General features: G+C 41.8%; 1 protein-coding gene across 1 annotated transcript in view; it reads left to right on the forward strand.

Moving 5' to 3' along the window:
* Positions 1-22,941, forward strand: part of LOC142101919 (class I histocompatibility antigen, F10 alpha chain-like) — a 66,815-nt gene that overhangs the window by 30,207 nt on the left and 13,667 nt on the right. Inside the window, exons 3-6 of the mRNA XM_075186362.1 lie at positions 4,191-4,469; positions 7,914-8,186; positions 17,172-17,267; positions 21,370-21,399. Coding sequence (XP_075042463.1) covers positions 4,191-4,469; positions 7,914-8,186; positions 17,172-17,267; positions 21,370-21,399 — 678 coding nt within the window. The remainder of the gene's footprint in view (positions 1-4,190; positions 4,470-7,913; positions 8,187-17,171; positions 17,268-21,369; positions 21,400-22,941) is intronic.

The raw sequence follows: 22,941 nt of genomic DNA on the forward strand, positions 1-22,941 counted from the left end.
CCGACGTTACCCCCTTGATTAGAAATTAAGGAAATGATAATAATAATAATTAAGGAAATCATATATTATTAATTATTTGAATTCAAACCTGTATGGAATCAGGTTCAGCTTCAAAACTTCAGGCTTTGGAGAAATGATGTTGCTTCATTGTTGATACAAGAGCATCAATATTGGGGCATTTTGATGTCAGAGCAATTTGGATACAGTCTTCAGCGTCCAATCGATTTCTCTGCTTTGTTTTAATGTTCGTTAAAGTTGAAAATCCTTGTTTGCAAAGGTAGACTTGATGATGATGATGATGAGACTTGCTGAAAGCTGTACAAAATGAACACATGGAAATTGATTTAAGCACCAATGTAAAACCATCCAAAGAGAGAAAAAGACACCAAAGCACCTCTAATTGAGCACCAGGTGGGGCCTGATTGTTGCGCAAGGCTCTAGTTAAGCATCTAATAATAATGCAATTGACTATAATATATACATACATATATATATATATATATATATATATGCCTCCATACTTTTGTTTCTGCTTCTCTTTCCTCCCTCACCTTATGTGCCTCCGTGTTTTTTTTTCCCCGTCTCTCACTTCTCTCACCCTATATGCCTTTGTTATTTAACTTGCTTTTCTATTGACGTTCTCTCTTTTTTCTTCTTTTCTGTTCTTCTACTCTTGTTTTCTTCTGCCTCTTCTGCCGCTGCTCCTCTCTGCTCCTCACTGAAATTAGCGTCGGGCGTGATAATTCAGTGGGAGAGAGCAGGAGAGGGGACTGCTGGGAGCCGTCCCTCCGTGCGGTCATGTGATTTATTGAAAAAACAAAAACAAATTGGAGCCGCGGTGGTTACCCCCGGAAAAGTAATTTTTACCCCATTTGGGGTAATTTACCCCTGTTCGCCGACCACTGTTGTAGACAAACATTACATTTGTAATAATAAATAAAGGTGAGTTATTTAATGAGTCTCGTTATGTAATAGACATACCTCGTGTGTATGCTGTACACCAGTAATCGAACATCAACGTCATTATTTTTTTTTCTCCACTATGAACAGAGTACCCGGCTGATTTTTTTTTTTTTGTGGTAGTGATATATAACTTTTATAAACAGCCCCCAAAAATGGGATCCCTAATGTCAATTGAACATGGCGTTTATAATTCTATTCGAGAAACGTGCAATTTTGCTGTAACGCAAAACATGAGGCAGATAAAGTAATTTGGTTTGGATCTTTGGATTCGGGAGACAGAATTACCTTAGGGGTCCGAATTTTATGGTGATTCCTTAATAAACACCCGCGATACTTCAAATAAACTGGATAAAGAAGCCGCGATTAGTAAATTATTTAATAAATTGAAAAATCAATATTTAATCAACTAATTGTCAGATAGTCGAGATATTTGGCAGAAATAGTTGTTTTGACCTCCTCTCAAGTAAAAAAATTGTAGAAATCTGAGATAGGTGATGGACACCCCTGGTTGGTCTGACATGGAATGACCCTGTATTTATTTTCTCACGCAATCAAATTTTAATTTTTGAGATGTTTGTGTTTGTTTTTTAAAAAAATTGGACTGTCTTTTGTTAACAGATTGGACTAAATATATTATTATTGTATTTATTTATTATTACAGGTGAAGAGAGTAAAACATAGGAATAATACACTTACCCATGATGATAGGACATGCCCTAACACCAGGGGGCAGTGTTTGGAGAGATCCTGTGAGTGTTACTAGACCCAGGGGCTCTCCCTCCTCTATGGGAATCCTGATGATGATGTCACTGAGGTTACAGAGAAGCTGGGACAGCACATTGTATGTACAGGACTCTATATAGAGCATCATACAGGGAGATATAACGTCCGGGAAGCTCTTGTTATGGATCCCGGTCAGTACACCAGGTGCTATAAGTGACAGTCCCTGTGTTAGTGGCGCTTACAGCAGTGCACGGCCTGGATAACACAGGATATAACTGTACTGTGCGGAGCCCAGCAGAACGTACAGTTACCTCCTGCAGTGCAGAGTGGTCAGTGACCGGTATACGTGGCTGTATCTACTGATAATGATGCTGGAAGACAATAAATAACTTCCCCAGTAACGTCCTCACGGCTGCTGAGGAAACATCTGTAAAACCTCTGTCAGGGCCGAGGTCACTGGGGGTCGGTGTCACCAGGTCACTTACAGACCTTTATGTGGAGCTGAGTAATAAGTATCTGTATTATGGGTTATTATGGGCTATAAGTATGATTGTTGTTCCTGGATCTGTCATCTATTAAATGCTGATTGTTGTATATCACATTAGTATGAGAGGTGCAGATTTACACCTGTACAATCCATGTTGTGATGTAAGAGGTGCAGATGTCATTTGTTTCTGTATGGAGGGAAATACTTCCTGCTGTTACATGTAGTAGAATACTGAGCAGCGTTACTGTTACACTGCGGGTTATAGATAACCTAAGACACCCCCCCCCCCCTCCCCCCCCCCAAACACTACATCTGTCAGCGCGGTTACATGTTGGATCAGATTTGGTTCTGTCACATGACTCTCTATATCCACATATTGTCCAGAGAGGACACAGAACAGATCAGTAACAGACGCACTTTTCCTTATACTCATAGACAGACTCAGTCACCTCACTGCACCGTCATATACACATCTGTATATATCACATTACTGTATCCAACTATTCACATCATAAAGCAATAAACACAGTGACCCCTGTAATATGCAGATTAGGAGGAGGACAGATACTTTATGGGGTCAGTGGAAGTCATTATCCATAGAGCTTTCATCACACCTAACGGAGGGACAAATAGAAAGAAAAGAGGGACAGAGATTTAGGTCAGAAGGTGGGACTGTCGCTCCATAGGGACAGTAGGTGGTATATCTTGTACTGTTATAATCTGTATTGTTACATCTATTATTATCTCCCACCACCCATAGTATAGTGACCTCTCAGTAATACCACCATGTATGGCTGATAATATGGGCTATAAACAGAATATTATCACAGCTCTGATCAGTAAGTGACATTGAGATAACCCGTCCTGTTACTGACGCCTCATTTACCACAATATCAGCAGCAGAAAGTGACGTTTCCCTCTATGTGGAGATATTTCCTGGACTGAGACATTTTCTATGCAGCAAATAAAGGTTTTTACTTCACTACTAATCTGTTGCTGCTGATTTTCTGCTAATTGATGTTGTGTAATTATTATACTGATGATCTGAGCTGGAAACCAATTTGTAGCTGACAATTTATTATCTCCAGTTAATAATCCACATATGTATTTATATTATAACCCCATGTTTTACTGATTTACTGGGCAGCAGACTCCAATGTTTCTTCTCCTTGGTTATTATCTGTATTGTGAGTTATAAGTGTTATCTCATCTGTGTATCGGAGTCTAATAAAGATGTATTTACATTATTACCCTCTCTGTAGGGGGCGCTCTCTCTCCTCTGCTGTATTTTACATCACATTAATGGGGGTAATGCCGGATATGTATAAACCTGCTCTGACATTTTCTGATGTCTTTCTATATTTATTTCTCCTAAATTCCATCATTCTCAGCAGTTTTATCTCATTGTACAACATTTATACAGGTCACCCGCTGTGTGTATATTACACTGAGAACTAGGACATAGAGATACTATAAACCACAGTTACAGTAATGTCCTTGTTACCTTATTTATGTCCCTTATTTGTGACTTATTATAATGTATTTATATAGTGGTTACATATTACACAGAGCTCTACACTGACTGATCCCCCCTCTTCTGTAGAATGGTTTGTTCTGTCAGTGTCTGTAACTCACTGATTGGCTGCAGTTTCCCTCCACTTTCTAACAACCAATCTGCTGCCTGCCAGAGGCCTTCACAGCTGATTGTGTATATTACACGTTACACACGTGATGTCACATGTACCATATATTACACGTTACACACGTGATGTCACACGCACCGTATATTACACGTTACACACGTGATGTCACATGTACCGTATATTACATGTTACACACGTGATGTCACATGTACCGTATATTACATGTTACACACGTGATGTCACACACACACACCGTATATTACACGTTACACACGTGATGTCACACACCGTATATTACATGTGACACGCACTGTATATTACACATAACACCACACACTCTGCTCCCATGTAACATGTTCCTGTGCTGTGTGCAGGTTTCCATTCCGTCCAGTGGATGTACGGCTGTGAGCTGAGAGATGACGGCAGCACTGCGGGGTATGAGCAGGACGGATATGATGGGAGAGATTTCATGTCCCTGGACACACAGAGAGGGGTTTTTATCCCCATCATACATGAGGCTCAGATCACTACACAGAGATGGAACAGTCCAGATGTACGAGAGGGGGAGAGAGCCAAGAATTATCTGGAGAATCTCTGTATCGAGTCACTGAAGAAATACATCAACTATGGGAGAGATGATCTGGAGAGGAGAGGTGACACCACACATTATACACAGTATCTATATACCTGTATTACATTATATTACACATCATCATACATTCCTATCAGTTATACTGATCATTATGTGTCTCAGTACATTATAATGTCATGTAGTCAGTGATGTAACTATGGGAGAGATGATCTGCAGAGGAGAGGTGACACCACACATTATACACAGTATCTTTATACCTGTATTACATTATATTACACATCATCATACATTCCTATCAGTTATACTGATCATTATGTATCTCATTACATTATAATGTCATGTAATCAGTGGTGTAACTATGGGAGAGATGATCTGGAGAGGAGAGGTGACACCACACATTATACACAGTATCTATATACCTGTATTACATTATATTACACATCATCATACATTCCTATCAGTTATACTGATCATTATGTGTCTCAGTACATTATAATGTCATGTAATCAGTGATATAACAATGGGAGAGATGATCTGGAGAGGAGAGGTGACACCACACATTATACACAGTATCTATATACCTGTATTACATTATATTACACATCATCATACATTCCTATCAGTTATACTGATCATTATGTGTCTCAGTACATTATAATGTCATGTAATCAGTGATGTAACTATGGGAGAGATGATCTGGAGAGGAGAGGTGACACCACACATTATACACAGTATCTTTATACCTGTATTACATTATATTACACATCATCATACATTCCTATCAGTTATACTGATCATTATGTGTCTCATTACATTATAATGTCATGTAATCAGTGATATAACTATGGGAGAGATGATCTGCAGAGGAGAGGTGACACCACACATTATACACAGTATCTATATACCTGTATTACATTATATTACACATCATCATACATTCCTATCAGTGATACTGATCATTATGTGTCTCATTACATTATAATGTCATGTAATCAGTGGTGTAACTATGGGAGAGATGATCTGGAGAGGAGAGGTGACACCACACATTATACACAGTATCTATATACCTGTATTACATTATATTACACATCATCATACATTCCTATCAGTGATACTGATCATTATGTGTCTCATTACATTATAATGTCATGTAATCAGTGATATAACTATGGGAGAGATGATCTGCAGAGCAGAGGGGACACCACACATTATACACAGTATCTTGTATCTTTTAAAAAAAAAAACATCACACATTACAGATGACTGATCCTTCATGTCAGTGACCAATAATGTGTAATTTATAATTTTTTACATTAAAAATGAGGTTTACATTTGTGCCTGTTTTGTATTTACATGTTTCTTTGGTGCACTATAGGCCGTACAGAATGGCCGTACAGCCGTGGATCATTCTCGTGCTTGTAGCACTAAAACCTGCCCATCCTGGGACCTGTAGTGCACCACGGACAAATTACTTTCATGTAGTAGTATTATTAATATTATTATTATTATTATTATTATTATTATTCCACCATAAATAAAGGTACAAAGTGAAAACTTTCAAGAGGAAGAAAACATGTAAATTAATTAATTTGCTGTATACATATATAATCTACCACAACAACCACTTTAACCTCCCAACCAATCATTATAACACTATAACAGTGCTGCTTGTTACACCTCCCACTCTCCCCCTTTATAGAGACACCAGCCCAGCACTGACCATTTTATATCTAATGTACTATGAACGTCCTGCAAATCATTACTTGTAGCAGATCCCCCTGATCTGAGATCTGTGTAGATAATCCACTGCAGACAGATGAAACAGCTGGAGAAACAGGAGCTCTGCTGTGTTTTCCAGTGTGAATAATTATACATTGTGACTGGATGGGCTTACTCTGCAGACATTAAATACATTTATATTATTATACACAAGGTCCTGCCCGAAACGTCAGTAAAACATTCACTGCAGCGTGTGCAGGGGACCCCCGGATATACTCAGTAATAACAGGATCAGAGTAAGATACTATATACACCTAGATGTATCTGAATCAGTCTGATATGAATGGATGTAAAACAATATATTGTGTTCTATAAGGTTATGATTAGATGGGTAATTCAACCTGACACATTGCTAAAGAGATACGAAATAATTACATATAGGGGATATAAGATATAACCCCATTGTATCTTTCTCAGAAATTGCCACTTGATCAGATTAATCATAAGATATTTACGTATTTTGAAATCCAAAGAGAATATTTGGGATTTATCTCCATATAATCATTATAAACATAACAAGCATTTCTGTCATTTTAAGAATTAATAGCATTTTATATCACAATAATCACAATTTCATGTGTTATATTATATTTTATGCTGAGATATTAGAGAAACATATTTAGTTTTACCTATAATAAGTCCTGCGTGTCTCTATGTATGATGCGGTATGTACATTGTCATCACACACCACACATCAGTACAGTGTAACCCTCTGTGTATGATGCTGTATGTACATTGTCATCACACACCACACATCAGTACAGTGTAACCCTCTGTGTATGATGCAGTATGTACATTGTCATCACACACCACACATCAGTACAGTGTAACCCTCTGTGTATGATGCAGTATGTACATTGTCATCACACACCACACATCAGTACAGTGTAACCCTCTGTGTATGATGCTGTATGTACATTGTCATCACACACCACACATCAGTACAGTGTAACCCTCTGTGTATGATGCTGTATGTACATTGTCATCACACATCACACATCAGTACAGTGTAACCCTCTGTGTATGATGCTGTATGTACATTGTCATCACACACCACACATCAGTACAGTGTAACCCTCTGTGTATGATGCTGTATGTACATTGTCATCACACACCACACATCAGTACAGTGTAACCCTCTGTGTATGATGCTGTATGTACATTGTCATCACACACCACACATCAGTACAGTGTAACACTCTTGTGTATGATGCTGTATGTACATTGTCATCACACACCATACATCAGTACAGTGTAACACTCTTGTGTATGATGCTGTATGTACATTGTCATCACACACCACACATCAGTACAGTGTAACCCTCTGTGTATGATGCTGTATGTACATTGTCATCACACACCACACATCAGTACAGTGTAACCCTCTGTGTATGATGCTGTATGTACATTGTCATCACACACCACACATCAGTACAGTGTAACCCTCTGTGTATGATCCTGTATGTACATTGTCATCACACACCACACATCAGTACAGTGTAACCCTCTGTGTATGATCCTGTATGTACATTGTCATCACACATCAGTACAGTGTAACCCTCTGTGTATGATGCTGTATGTACATTGTCATCACACACCACACATCAGTACAGTGTAACCCTCTGTGTATGATCCTGTATGTACATTGTCATCACACACCACACATCAGTACAGTGTAACCCTCTGTGGAGTCAGACTTACATTTTCCTATATTTCTTCCTCTCAGTTCGCCCAGAGGTGAAGGTCGCAGGTCTCAAGTCAGGTGAGGTCACAAAGCTGCAATGTCAGGTGTACGGGTTTCACCCCCGAGCTGTGGATGTGAAGTGGATGAAGAACGAGCAGGATGAGGTTCAATTAGATGAGGCCAAACAGATCCTCCCCAATCCTGACGGCACCTATCAGACCAGAGTCACCGTGGAAGTGTCAGCCGGGGAGGAGGAGCGTTACTCCTGTCATGTGGATCACAGCAGCCTGGAGGGGACACTCCGTGTGAAATGGGGTGAGTGTTATCTACACTTGGGGTGTGACATAGGGAGACTGGGAGAAGAACTTTGAACTCAGATGATGTCCGGTATTGTGACATGTATGTTTTATTTGCATAAGTCTTTGGAGTTGGATTTCCCCAACATATATTATCCCATCACACCCTCAGTATGTGCAGCATTGGTCTATGCAGCTGTTATTATCATTCAGGTTCATTTTTTTATAATAGATTTTTATTACTACCTTATCTAATCTCACTTATTAGTTCATACTCTATGGGGCTGATGTAGAGTTGGTGAATATGTGTCATATATCACACTAAAGACAGACGTACCAAAAACAAGCGTATTTCCGCACATATGTTCATCTCCAGATACTGCAGCTCTGCACCAGGTACATATGTGTCAGGTTTACGCCAGGAACAAGTGTAGTGTAGAGATGTATAGAGATGTGGTCTGACAGTGCTATTAATAAATGTGAAAGTCGCATTTACCGTAAAAAATATAATTAAATACAAACACTTATGAATATATAAATTAATTTCCATTAAATAAAGTGAAATGAAGCTAAATACAAACATCTGTTATTTTCCCCTTTAAAAATCCTTTCCTGCCACAGTCCAAATGTAAATAATAATAAGTGATGAACAGACGGCCACAACGTCATATAATAAAACAGCCGCACTGATGAGCTAAGTGCGATTAGCTGAGAAGTCAGTACACAATCATCCAATCAGAGGCGTCTATCATCAGTGTGTGTGTGTACACCAGCGCTCTACCACCCACAGAGATACGGCTCCCGACAGGTGTATGTGCGTCTGTGTCCAGGACTAGCTCTGTCACACGTGTGCCGGCCCCTGTTCCCCCTCTACAGCCGTAAGGACGTGTAAGATGTGGCCAAATCTACACACGGACATATGTGTACACATTTATGGTGGGCATGTGTGGTACAGACGTGTGTTTTACACTAATATAAACAGATATAGGTCCAACTCAGCATCACCCCTATGTGTTCTTACACTATACCTCGGAATGGCCCATCTTTTAGAGCAGAACATCACGGTCCCTCTCTCCTTCTCCCTGTCTGTCGGTTCATCTATTATGTGGTTTTATGAAGAAGTCACATAAGGCCGCAGCCTAAGGTTCAGCATTCTGCTCACTGTGCTCATCATTGTATACTCTTTATGCTGTGTTTTACTCTGTGTGTTTGTGGTGTTTTCTAGTAATCTGTGATTCACAGTAATTTGAAACTTGAGTACGTCACCTGGTTACATTTCTTTTAACAACGTTAATCTGTTAGTAACATAATACACAGTATACAAGGTACCTGCTTATTTACAGATGTAATAGGTACTTAGTAATCCTATAGACACATTGGAGGGTACTTGGTAAAGTAGGCTGAGTAGCACTGGTGTACACCGATCTTACGTGTCTCGGTTTGGCCATATGATATGTTGGGAGATGTGACTATACTGTGAGGCCTCGTACACATGGACATTAAAATCAAACACTCAGTTCATGTAATCTGCATCTACATAGCCTAGTAAGCGCTCTCTGATTGTGGAACTCCCAAATACAATGTAAGTAAATGGACCTGGGCACACGTGCTCTGTGACAAGCGCTCACTTCACTTTGCATCAATTTTAACATTGTCTGCAGTGTTCCAGAGCGTTAATATTCAGTAACTATATAACTGAGAGTTAGATGGTGGAAGGAGCAGGGTCTCCGGCAGCACATAATAGTGATGTGCGGCTCCTGTAACACTGACGCAGGAAGATTGTGGTGTCAGACGCACCTCTATAGAAACTACATTCATACATCCAGCTACATTTATTTTTAATTAATTGCTACTTTCCAGGAGCCTGGGTGTCAGCCTACACATCACATGTCAGAGGGGTCATTATATGCCTGAATTATACACTTTTAGCTCTAAATAAATGTATCTGTATTACATCCTATTTAATTCCAGCAGGATCTCTGATGCTGTAACTTTGTGTCTCCCATAGTGTGAGGCTCTCGCAGGTATCACACAGTGCCTCAGGACTATAGTCAGGATAGTATCACACAGTGCCTCAGGACTATGGTCAGGGTAGTATCACACAGTGCCTCAGGACTATGGTCAGGGTAGTATCACACAGTGCCTCAGGACTATGATCAGGGTAGTGTCACACAGTGCCTCAGGACTATAGTCAGGATAGTATCACACAGTGCCTCAGGACTATGGTCAGGGTAGTATCACACAGTGCCTCAGGACTATAGTCAGGGTAGTATCACACAGTGCCTCAGGACTATAGTCAGGGTAGTATCACACAGTGCCTCAGGACTATGGTCAGGGTAGTATCACACAGTGCCTCAGGACTATGGTCAGGGTAGTATCACACAGTGCCTCAGGACTATGGTCAGGGTAGTATCACACAGTGCCTCAGGACTATGGTCAGGGTAGTGTCACACAGTGCCTCAGGACTATAGTCAGGATAGTATCACACAGTGCCTCAGGACTATAGTCAGGGTAGTGTCACACAGTGCCTCAGGACCATAGTCAGGATAGTATCACACAGTGCCTCAGGACTATAGTCAGGGTAGTATCACACAGTGCCTCAGGACTATAGTCAGGATAGTATCACACAGTGCCTCAGGACTATGGTCAGGGTAGTATCACACAGTGCCTCAGGACCATAGTCAGGATAGTATCACACAGTGCCTCAGGACTATGGTCAGGGTAGTATCACACAGTGCCTCAGGACTATGGTCAGGGTAGTATCACACAGTGCCTCAGGACTATGGTCAGGGTAGTATCACACAGTGCCTCAGGACTATAGTCAGGGTAGTATCACACAGTGCCTCAGGACTATAGTCAGGGTAGTATCACACAGTGCCTCAGGACTATGGTCAGGGTAGTATCACACAGTACCTCAGGACTATGGTCAGGGTAGTATCACACAGTGCCTCAGGACTATAGTCAGGATAGTATCACACAGTGCCTCAGGACTATAGTCAGGATAGTATCCCACAGTGCCTCAGGACTATGGTCAGGGTAGTATCACACAGTGCCTCAGGACTATAGTCAGGGTAGCATCACACAGTGCCTCAGGACTATAGTCAGGGTAGTATCACACAGTACCTCAGGACTATGGTCAGGGTAGTATCACACAGTGCCTCAGGACTATAGTCAGGATAGTATCACACAGTGCCTCAGGACTATAGTCAGGATAGTATCCCACAGTGCCTCAGGACTATGGTCAGGGTAGTATCACACAGTGCCTCAGGACTATGGTCAGGGTAGTATCACACAGTGCCTCAGGACTATAGTCAGGATAGTATCACACAGTGCCTCAGGACTATAGTCAGGGTAGCATCACACAGTGCCTCAGGACTATAGTCAGGATAGTATCACACAGTGCCTCAGGACTATAGTCAGGGTAGTGTCACACAGTGCCTCAAGATTATGGTCAGGGTAGTGTCACACAGTGCCTCAGTACTATGGTCAGGATAGTATCACACAGTGCCTCAGGACTATGGTCAGGGTAGTATCACACAGTGCCTCAGGACTATGGTCAGGGTAGTATCACACAGTGCCTCAGGACTATGATCAGGGTAGTGTCACACAGTGCCTCAGACTATAGTCAGGATAGTATCACACAGTGCCTCAGGACTATGGTCAGGGTAGTATCACACAGTGCCTCAGGACTATGGTCAGGGTAGTATCACACAGTGCCTCAGGACTATGGTCAGGGTAGTGTCACACAGTGCCTCAGGACTATAGTCAGGATAGTATCACACAGTGCCTCAGGACTATAGTCAGGGTAGTGTCACACAGTGCCTCAGGACCATAGTCAGGATAGTATCACACAGTGCCTCAGGACTATAGTCAGGGTAGTATCACACAGTGCCTCAGGACTATAGTCAGGATAGTATCACACAGTGCCTCAGGACTATGGTCAGGGTAGTATCACACAGTGCCTCAGGACCATAGTCAGGATAGTATCACACAGTGCCTCAGGACTATGGTCAGGGTAGTATCACACAGTGCCTCAGGACTATGGTCAGGGTAGTATCACACAGTGCCTCAGGACTATGGTCAGGGTAGTATCACACAGTGCCTCAGGACTATAGTCAGGGTAGTATCACACAGTGCCTCAGGACTATAGTCAGGGTAGTATCACACAGTGCCTCAGGACTATGGTCAGGGTAGTATCACACAGTACCTCAGGACTATGGTCAGGGTAGTATCACACAGTGCCTCAGGACTATAGTCAGGATAGTATCACACAGTGCCTCAGGACTATAGTCAGGATAGTATCCCACAGTGCCTCAGGACTATGGTCAGGGTAGTATCACACAGTGCCTCAGGACTATAGTCAGGGTAGCATCACACAGTGCCTCAGGACTATAGTCAGGGTAGTATCACACAGTACCTCAGGACTATGGTCAGGGTAGTATCACACAGTGCCTCAGGACTATAGTCAGGATAGTATCACACAGTGCCTCAGGACTATAGTCAGGATAGTATCCCACAGTGCCTCAGGACTATGGTCAGGGTAGTATCACACAGTGCCTCAGGACTATGGTCAGGGTAGTATCACACAGTGCCTCAGGACTATAGTCAGGATAGTATCACACAGTGCCTCAGGACTATAGTCAGGGTAGCATCACACAGTGCCTCAGGACTATAGTCAGGATAGTATCACACAGTGCCTCAGGACTATGGTCAGGGTAGTGTCACACAGTGCCTCAGTACTATGGTCAGGATAGTATCACACAGTGCCTCAGGACTATGGTCAGGGTAGTGTCACACAGTGCCTCAAGATTATGGTCAGGGTAGTGTCACACAGTGCCTCAGCACTATGGTCAGGGTAGTGTCACACAGTGCCTCAGTACTAGAGATGGTCACTGACCCCCGTGTTTTGGTTTTGGATTCGGTTTTGGATCTGGATTACCGTCGTGTTTTGGTTTTGGTTTTGGTTTTGCAAAACCGCCATTGCGTGTTTTGGTTTTGGTTTTGGTTTTGTTTGGTTTTGTTTTGCTATTTTTTGGGAAAATCCATGTTTTTGGGCCTAAATTAACCCAATTTAGTGCTCCAACTGTTTTAGAGACAAGTAATCTAATTGTTGAGGTAATAAATCATCCAAAAAAACAGTTTAATTCTTCGTTGGTAGGCCTATTCTACACACAAAACAGATTGTCTTCCTCTCCATCTATGCATATTGGCAATGCAGCCATCGTCTTTGAATGTATATTACACCCTACACTTATAGTTAAATATGTAAAGAAATGGAAAAAGCCAGTTTGCTTTCTGTCTCTCAAGGCCCCCCTCCACTTGTATAAAATAGCAAAAAATTCAGCCATTATAGACTGTACAATATTAATTGACATGGAGAAAGCCAGTTTGGTTTCTGTCTCTCTAGGCCCCCCTCCACTTGTATAAAATACTAAAAAATTCAGCCATTATAGACTGTACAATATTAATTGACATGGAGAAAGACAGTTTGGGGTCACTCTGTCTCTCTAGGCCCCCCTCCACTTGTATAAAATACCAAAAAATTCAGCCATTATAGACTGTACAATATTAATTGACATGGAGAAAGCCAGTTTGGTTTCTGTCTCTCTAGCCCCCCCTCCACTTGTATAAAATACTAAAAAATTCAGCCATTATAGACTGTACAATATAAATTGAAATGGACAAAGGCAGTTTGGTATCTGTCTGCATCAGATCCTCTCTCCACTAGGAGTAAAATAGAAAACTATTCAGCCGTTATATAATCTAGAATATAAATAGAAATTGAGAAAGGCAATTTGGTATCTGTCTGCATCATAATCATCAACATCATCATTAGCGCCCTCGTCGCCTACACAAATCTCCCCCTCATCCTCTTCTAATTCCAAAGTGGCATCCTCAATTTGGGTATCACCGGCTACACTCGGGCTATTAAGGCACACATCAGCAGAATGCTCACGATTAGACATCCCACTGTTGGATGGACTCTCCACAGGGATTGTTGTCATTTGTGAATCAGAGCAAATATTCTCCTGTAATGCCTCACTGGTATCTTGCAGCTCAGCTTTGACGCGTAACAGTAGTTGTGCACCAATTGTAGGCTGGGTAACTTTTTGGGATCTGCCACTAATAGCCAAAGGTGAAGGCCTCATTCTCTCTTTGCCACTGCGTGTGTAGAATGGCATGCTTGCAATTTTTTTTTTATCGTCACTTAACTTTTGCTCAGTTACACTTCTTTTTCGCTTCAATACAGTAAATTTTTTTTTGGTTTTTGTTTTTTGCACTAATTTGAAAACACTCTGTTGTTTGACATCGCCTTGGCCAGATGACGTACTGGGAACACTAACATCAGGACTGGTGACAGAACCTGGTTGCTCATTTAGATCATATGTGGACTGCTTTGAATCCATTGCGTAGATACTGCTGACAGATATGACTTTTGACAGCCAGAAATATTAATGCACAATTAGAGAGGACACCCCAAAAACACTGAGGAGTGCTAACATTTATTGAGTAGATACTGCTGACAGATATGACTTTTGACAGCCAGAAATATTAATGCACAATTAGGGAGGACACCCCAAAAACACTGAGGAGTGCTAAAATTTATTGAGTAGATACTGCTGACAGATATGACTTTTGACAGCCAGAAATATTAATGCACAATTAGAGAGGACACCCCAAAAACACTGAGGAGTGCTAACATTTATTGAGTAGATACTGCTGACAGATATGACTTTTGACAGCCAGAAATATTAATGCACAATTAGGGAGGACACCCCAAAAACACTGAGGAGTGCTAAAATTTATTGAGTAGATACTGCTGACAGATATGACTTTTGACAGCCAGAAATATTAATGCACAATTAGAGAGGACACCCCAAAAACACTGAGGAGTGCTAACATTTATTGAGTAGATACTGCTGACAGATATGACTTTTGACAGCCAGAAATATTAATGCACAATTAGGGAGGACACCCCAAAAACACTGAGGAGTGCTAAAATTTATTGAGTAGATACTGCTGACAGATATGACTTTTGACAGCCAGAAATATTAATGCACAATTAGAGAGGACACCCCAAAAACACTGAGGAGTGCTAACATTTATTGAGTAGATACTGCTGACAGATATGACTTTTGACAGCCAGAAATATTAATGCACAATTAGGGAGGACACCCCAAAAACACTGAGGAGTGCTAAAATTTATTGAGTAGATACTGCTGACAGATATGACTTTTGACAGCCAGAAATATTAATGCACAATTAGAGAGGACACCCCAAAAACACTGAGGAGTGCTTAAAATTATTGAGTAGATACTGCTGACAGATATGACTTTTGACAGCCAGAAATATTAATGCACAATTAGAGAGGACACCCCAAAAACACTGAGGAGTGCTAACATTTATTGAGTAGATACTGCTGACAGATATGACTTTTGACAGCCAGAAATATTAATGCACAATTAGGGAGGACACCCCAAAAACACAGAGGAGTGCTAAAATTTATTGAGTAGATACTGCTGACAGATATGACTTTTGACAGCCAGAAATATTAATGCACAATTAGAGAGGACACCCCAAAAACACTGAGGAGTGCTTAAAATTATTGAGTAGATACTGCTGACAGATATGACTTTTGACAGCCAGAAATATTAATGCACAATTAGAGAGGACACCCCAAAAACACTGAGGAGTGCTAACATTTATTGAGTAGATACTGCTGACAGATATGACTTTTGACAGCCAGAAATATTAATGCACAATTATGGGGGACAACCCAAAAGCGCTGGGGAGTGCCAAATATGAAGAAAAAATAATAAACCTCTATCCTCCTCTCTGCACTAGCGATTTTGGTTAGAGCAATTGCAAGAACAATATTGTATTCTTTCTCTGTCCCTGCTCTAATTAGCCTATGACTACACCCTGCTCTCTCCCTCTGTCAAATGGCGATGGATTGCTGTGGAGGCGTGTATTTATAAAGTTGAAGTATCGCGAGAACCGAGTCCCGAGATCCGACGACGTCACAATGACGTTCGGCCTCGATTTGGATTCGGAATTGGCGGGAGAGTACCGAGCTGCTCAGCTCGGTACTCGGATACCCAAAGTTCGGGTGGGTTCGGTTCTCGGAGAACCGGACCCGCCCATCTCTACTCAGTACTATGGTCAGGATAGTATCACACAGTGCCTCAGGACTATGGTCAGGGTAGTGTCACACAGTGCCTCAGGACTATGGTCAGGGTAGTGTCACACGGTGCCGCAGGGCTATGGTCAGGGTAGTGTCACACAGTGCCTAAGGACTATGGTCAGGGTAGTGTCACACAGTCCCTCAGGACTATGGTCAGGGTAGTATCACACAGTCCCTCAGGACTATGGTCAGGGTAGTATCACACAGTGCCTCAGGACTATGGTCAGGGTAGTATCACACAGTGCCTCAGGACTATAGTCAGGGTAGTATCACACAGTGCCTCAGGACTATGGTCAGGGTAGTATCACACAGTGCCTCAGGACTATGGTCAGGGTAGTGTCACACAGTGCCTCAGGACTATAGTCAGGGTAGTGTCACACAGTGCCTCAGGACTATGGTCAGGGTAGTATCACACAGTGCCTCAGGACTATGGTCAGGGTAGTGTCACACAGTGCCTCAGGACTATGGTCAGGGAAGTGTCACACATGCAGCAATATAGATCAGTAGCACTGCAGACAGAAATTGTCCATAGTGGTGGTAGTCAGCATATCGATGCTGACTACCATAGAAGGAACGGGGCAGTTTATTGTTTACCTTTTAAGCAAAAGAGTTTTTATAATGAGATATAGCCTCAGTTTTGCAGATTGTTGATATAATGTGTGAGAAACATTCACACATCTGATGTGCAGACTGTACTTTGCAATGCAGGAATAATGTATCACTATGTAGCTCTCACCTTTATAAAGTATAAAGTCTCTGATATATGAAATTCTCAGTATCACCAATATTCATATTATCCTTTGTGTTTTTCCTTCTCAGAACCTAAAAGTGGCCTCTCACTCATTGTGATCATTGGTGCGGTCATCGGTCTTGTTGTTCTCATAGCTGTCATTGCCGGAGTTCTTATATACAAGAGTAAGTGTCAGAATTAGAGGGTTTTTACTTTTTAACTGTATTAATTCTGAAGCTTTTTACATTTTTTATGGATGGGACTTTTCTTGGGTTACTTTATATCACGTTATATTTTTATTCCTCTTGTAAAACCATCACCTCCGACACCTCATCTCCAGTCACCAGAACATATCTCTTATTCTAACCGTGTCCCACAGAATCTCCTGTCTCCTGTAACCCAGTTGTGGTGCAGTGAAAATAAGAAAAAGTAAAACACCAACATTAATTGAAATAAGATGTAAAACACACAAACACTTCTGATCCCTATATCTATTTGTCATACAGAAATAATGTAGAAATTGCTGAATAAAATTTGGTTTAATTTTTGGTATTATGCAAATTGTGTTCCTGTAATACAGCACCAGCCTCGACTTAGCCAAAGGTGGTGAATCCCGCCTGGGTAAAGACACTGTCTCAATCCATTGCAGAACTTACTCTGCTGGCTGCGTGTCCTAAGGAGATAAGTGAGATAGTCACTCCTTCTCCTCCTGCTAATAACTTAAGGGTTAATTCAGTCCCTCATGAAGTTATCAACGAGGGGTTTTTAGGGTCTACGACTGTGGCACAGACAGATATACAGCTTTTTTTTTGTATGAAGTGAGATCTAAATGGACTGAGCGACTCGTGGAGGGTCTTCAGACTGTACATCTAAGGTGGATTTTCTGCATCTCATGTCTGTATATCCAAATAGTAACTACATACATGGAGGACGCTATCATGAACTCCAGTATCTTGGCAGCATGGGCCTCCACTAATGCAGTTATGGGATGCAGACCCCATGGTTCAAACTTTTGGTAGCTGATAGTGCAAATAAAAAATTCTTAGCTGCCCTTCTCTTTCCAGTAAAACCCCATTTCAGCTAAGAGCAAGAAAAGGTCACTTTGAGTGAACCAGCGTGGAAATTCAGAGTTCTCAGATAACCCAGAGGGTTCACAAAATCATCATCCGGGGGAATCACAAGTGGGATGGATGTTTGGCCCTGTGTTAATCCTTGAGGCTCTAAACAGGTTCCTTTTCCAGGAGAAATTCAAAATGGAATTGTTCATATAAATGATTAAATCCATTGGAGCAGAAGAACTCCTGGCACCCCATACATCAAGCATGACTACATGTATATCCCACCCATCAGTGAGGATCATCTGCACTTCCTGCTGGTAACCTTCCAGTGAGGAGAACTATTACTTTGGGGCACTCCCTTTCAGCCTCTTGTAATCTCCAGGGGCTTCACCAAGGCAAAGATGACGGTAATTCTGTATCCCGAGAAGGTCATGGTCATTCACTATCTGAACGACTTTATGGTGAAGGCTCTATCTGGGGCACAATAACTTTTGTAGTGTTATGGTTATATCATAACTCTAGTGAAATGATCTCTGATGCTGTTGATGTCCATAATCTTTCCTGGCTTCTGTTATCATACAGTTCAGCAGATGCTGGCCATGCTTTTCTGGTGCTAATGTTTTCCTTCCTGGCCCATGCTCCATCATCCAATATTACAATGATGTTCACCCTAAAAAAATGGTCCTTAATGTCCAGTTTGATATGTCCTTCAGCATGAGCTCTTGTGACTGTGGAACAAATCTCTGAGCCCAATCTGGTTGTCTCTGAAGCTGGTTGTCTCTCTTCCATGGTGAATGGAACCAATTCACCCGATGGTGAGAAAACCATTGTGATTCCAGGAAGGCAGGTGGTCACTACCATTCCAGCTTCCACGGCCGGGCAGTTTACTTTCACTTTCTACTGCAGAATATGTCGTTCCCATAGGAATTTTCCGTTCCTATCAACATCATGCAGTTAAAGGCAATCTACAATTTCTGGAAATAGATGCAAATATAGGATATTATAGTGATGGTGTACATGAAAAGATGGCACTCACAACACTCAAGCCATTTTAAGGTTTTAAGGTGGCACTGATATAGTTGTGGGCAGACCAGTTTGTCCATGACATCTTGGCAATGTACAAGCCGGTAGTAGAGAATTAGGATGTAGACTTCGTAATTCACCATCGACTGCATCCTGGTGATTGGATGCTGCACTTGGAAGTCTTCTAAGATATAGTGAATGATCTGGAGTTGCCGGTGATCTGTTTACATCCTGAATCAATCACGAGATTCCTCTTCATTTTGCCAGGTCTCTGGATCACGCTCATGTCTCAAAGCTGAGCTTATGGTTTCCTGGCAATTACAGTTCTTCTATCGGTTTTTCACTGTTCCTCTGACTTGTTGCATCATTTAGAAGATCATATTGGAAGTATTGGCACTGGCCATTAGCTTTGATTGAGTAGCTGCTTGAAATGATGATTCTTAGACGGGCTTATTACTGGGTCTGGATATCTTACATTTACTGGTGGGAGCATTGCAGCCATATTGATTCCAATTCTCCCTCGTCTCCTCCTTTTCTTGCAGACATTGTGCTCCCACTTTTCCTTGTTTACCTGAAAGATAACTTTTCTTTTACTGTTTGTGTCAGTTAGATGTGTTTCTGAGCTGGTAGTGCTCTCTCATTGATGTCCCTTCCTTGTTTCCCATGAGTATTAAGCGTTACTTCAACCGATGTCTCATTTCAGCCTATAGTGGTCTGTGAATCACATATTAATCAGGAGTTGGTCTTATCATCCCTGTGCCCCATCCATGGAACATGAAGGAGGTGGTGCTTCATTCTCTGGATGTTGTGATCTGTTTACCTGTGTATCTCTTATACAGCAGTAGTTACATTGGGGGATGTCTTTTTAAGGGGCACAAGAAGGAGCTGGGGAACACACCAGGCCTTTTTGACAATTGAGGAACTTGTTCCCTCCAGGCTTATGACTTATTTGACTCTTGCAGTAGGTTATTCCTGGGCTGTGCTTCATGAGGGCTCGGTGGACCAGATTTGCAGAGCAACCACCTGTTTGGCTCCTCATATATTTTCTAAGCTTTATAGCATTGATGTTGCTGCTTCGGTGTAGGTTGTGTTTGGCAGAGAATTCCTCCAATCAGCTGTCTCGCATTAGACATTCCTCCCTCCTGGCATTTGTTGTCCCAACCATCCCACAATCTGTGCTCTCCTATAACTGGTGGAAAATAAAGGATTTTGTACTCACCATTAAATCCTTTTCTATGATGTTTGTAGTAGGACTCAGACCATCCCACCGAGGAATGTATTTGTATTTGTGTCCTCTCAGCTGCTCCTGTTTTCCTCTCCTTGTTTGGCTGCTGGTAAACTGTGGATGATCAGGGTTATAGGGGGTTATAAAGGAGAGGCTGGGTCTATTGTCATCCAGTACCCGCTTCCTAGAGGGAGGTATTAATAACCCGTCCCCTGTCCCACTAAAGGCAAAATACAAAACCAAATATTCCTTTTATTTTCCATCATCAAATCATGTAACTACAAAAAGTTAATTATATTGTGGAATGAAGTTAAATTCACAAACCACATAGAATTCTTCTAACAATGAACAGAGCAAATCATAGCACAAAATCACTGTGTCCATCTGCTCACTACCTGTACACACAGCAGTCACACACTGTGCTGAGCTTCCCACCCACTATAAGGTGCAATTATAGGACAAGGTTTTCACATCAAACACTGAACCTGAAGACCACACAAAGCTCTGAGCTAGTCCCTCCCTGCAGGGAGCTGCTGGTTGGTCGGACATAATGGGCCTTGTAGTTAGTCCCATAACAGATGGAGATCCACTGGCTGCCTGACCCTGCACTGGGCAGATCACAGCTAATATCTGGTTGGTTGCTATGAGTTACTGTACACAAGGTATGACGCAGGATCTGACACTAGGTTTAGAGAGGAGGAGGTTATAACCTTTCAGGATCTGTAACTGTGAAAGGGTTAACCAAAGTAAAGCCCACGTCCTGTACTATTTATAAGGGTGTTGCCCCCTCTACCTAATTGACAGAATATTGTGTCCTCATTTGATATTCCAGCGTCCTGTTGTCTGTGTTATACTGATTCTCCAGTTATCTGCAGACAGTTCCTGATCACTCCTACAGTTTATCTTCACTGTTGCTGTGTAATTACCATTAGTTAATCTATGGTTTCCTGTTCCTAATTACATCTCCTCTGCTTATTTCAGAAAAGAAGTCTGGTTACAAGACCACCAGCAGTAAGTATTCTGTTACATGCTGCTGTGTTCCTCTGTTCAGCAATCCCTGTGTTTTAATCACACATAGAATCTGCTCTGTCTCTGTGGTGTATATAGTGTAATCATTGTACAATGTGTGTGAGGAGGCTGCTCTGTCTGTGTGGTGTATATAGTGTAATCATTGTACAATGTGTGTGAGGGGGCTGCTCTGTCTATGTGGTGTATATAGTGTAATCATTGTACAATGTGTGTGAGGAGGCTGCTCTGTCTGTGGTGTATATAGTGTAATCATTGTACAATGTGTGTGAGGGGGCTGCTCTGTCTCTGTGGTGTATATAGTGTAATCATTGTACAATGTGTGTGAGGAGGCTGCTCTGTCTCTGTGGTGTATATAGTGTAATCATTGTACAATGTGTGTGAGGGGGCTGCTCTGTCTCTGTGGTGTATATAGTGTAATCATTGTACAATGTGTGTGAGGAGGCTGCTCTGTCTCTGTGGTGTATATAGTGTAATCATTGTACAATGTGTGTGAGGAGGCTGCTCTGTCTCTGTGGTGTATACAGTGTAATCATTGTACAATGTGTGTGAGGGGACTGCTCTGTCTCTGTGGTGTATATAGTGTAATCATTGTACAATGTGTGTGAGGGGGCTGCTCTGTCTCTGTGGTGTATATAGTGTAATCATTGTACAATGTGTGTGAGGAGGCTGCTCTGTCTCTGTGGTGTATATAGTGTAATCATTGTACAATGTGTGTGAGGGGGCTGCTCTGTCTCTGTGGTGTATATAGTGTAATCATTGTACAATGTGTGTGAGGAGGCTGCTCTGTCTCTGTGGTGTATATAGTGTAATCATTGTACAATGTGTGTGAGGAGGCTGCTCTGTCTCTGTGGTGTATACAGTGTAATCATTGTACAATGTGTGTGAGGGGACTGCTCTGTCTCTGTGGTGTATATAGTGTAATCATTGTACAATGTGTGTGAGGAGGCTGCTCTGTCTCTGTGGTGTATATAGTGTAATCATTGTACAATGTGTGTGAGGGGACTGCTCTGTCTCTGTGGTGTATATAGTGTAATCATTGTACAATGTGTGTGAGGAGGCTGCTCTGTCTGTGGTGTATATAGTGTAATCATTGTACAATGTGTGTGAGGGGGCTGCTCTGTCTCTGTGTGGTGTATATAGTGTAATCATTGTACAATGTGTGTGAGGGGGCTGCTCTGTCTCTGTGATGTATATAGTGTAATCATTGTACAATGTGTGTGAGGGGGCTGCTCTGTCTGTGTGGTGTATATAGTGTAATCATTGTACAATGTGTGTGAGGGGACTGCTCTGTCTCTGTGGTGTATATAGTGTAATCATTGTACAATGTGTGTGAGGGGGCTGCTCTGTCTCTGTGGTGTATATAGTGTAATCATTGTACAATGTGTGTGAGGAGGCTGCTCTGTCTCTGTTGTGTATATAGTGTAATCATTGTACAATGTGTGTGAGGGGGCTGCTCTGTCTCTGTGGTGTATATAGTGTAATCATTGTACAATGTGTGTGAGGGGGCTGCTCTGTCTCTGTGGT

The sequence above is a fragment of the Mixophyes fleayi genome, chromosome 9, assembly GCF_038048845.1.
Source record: "Mixophyes fleayi isolate aMixFle1 chromosome 9, aMixFle1.hap1, whole genome shotgun sequence".
Lineage (NCBI taxonomy): Eukaryota > Metazoa > Chordata > Amphibia > Anura > Limnodynastidae > Mixophyes > Mixophyes fleayi.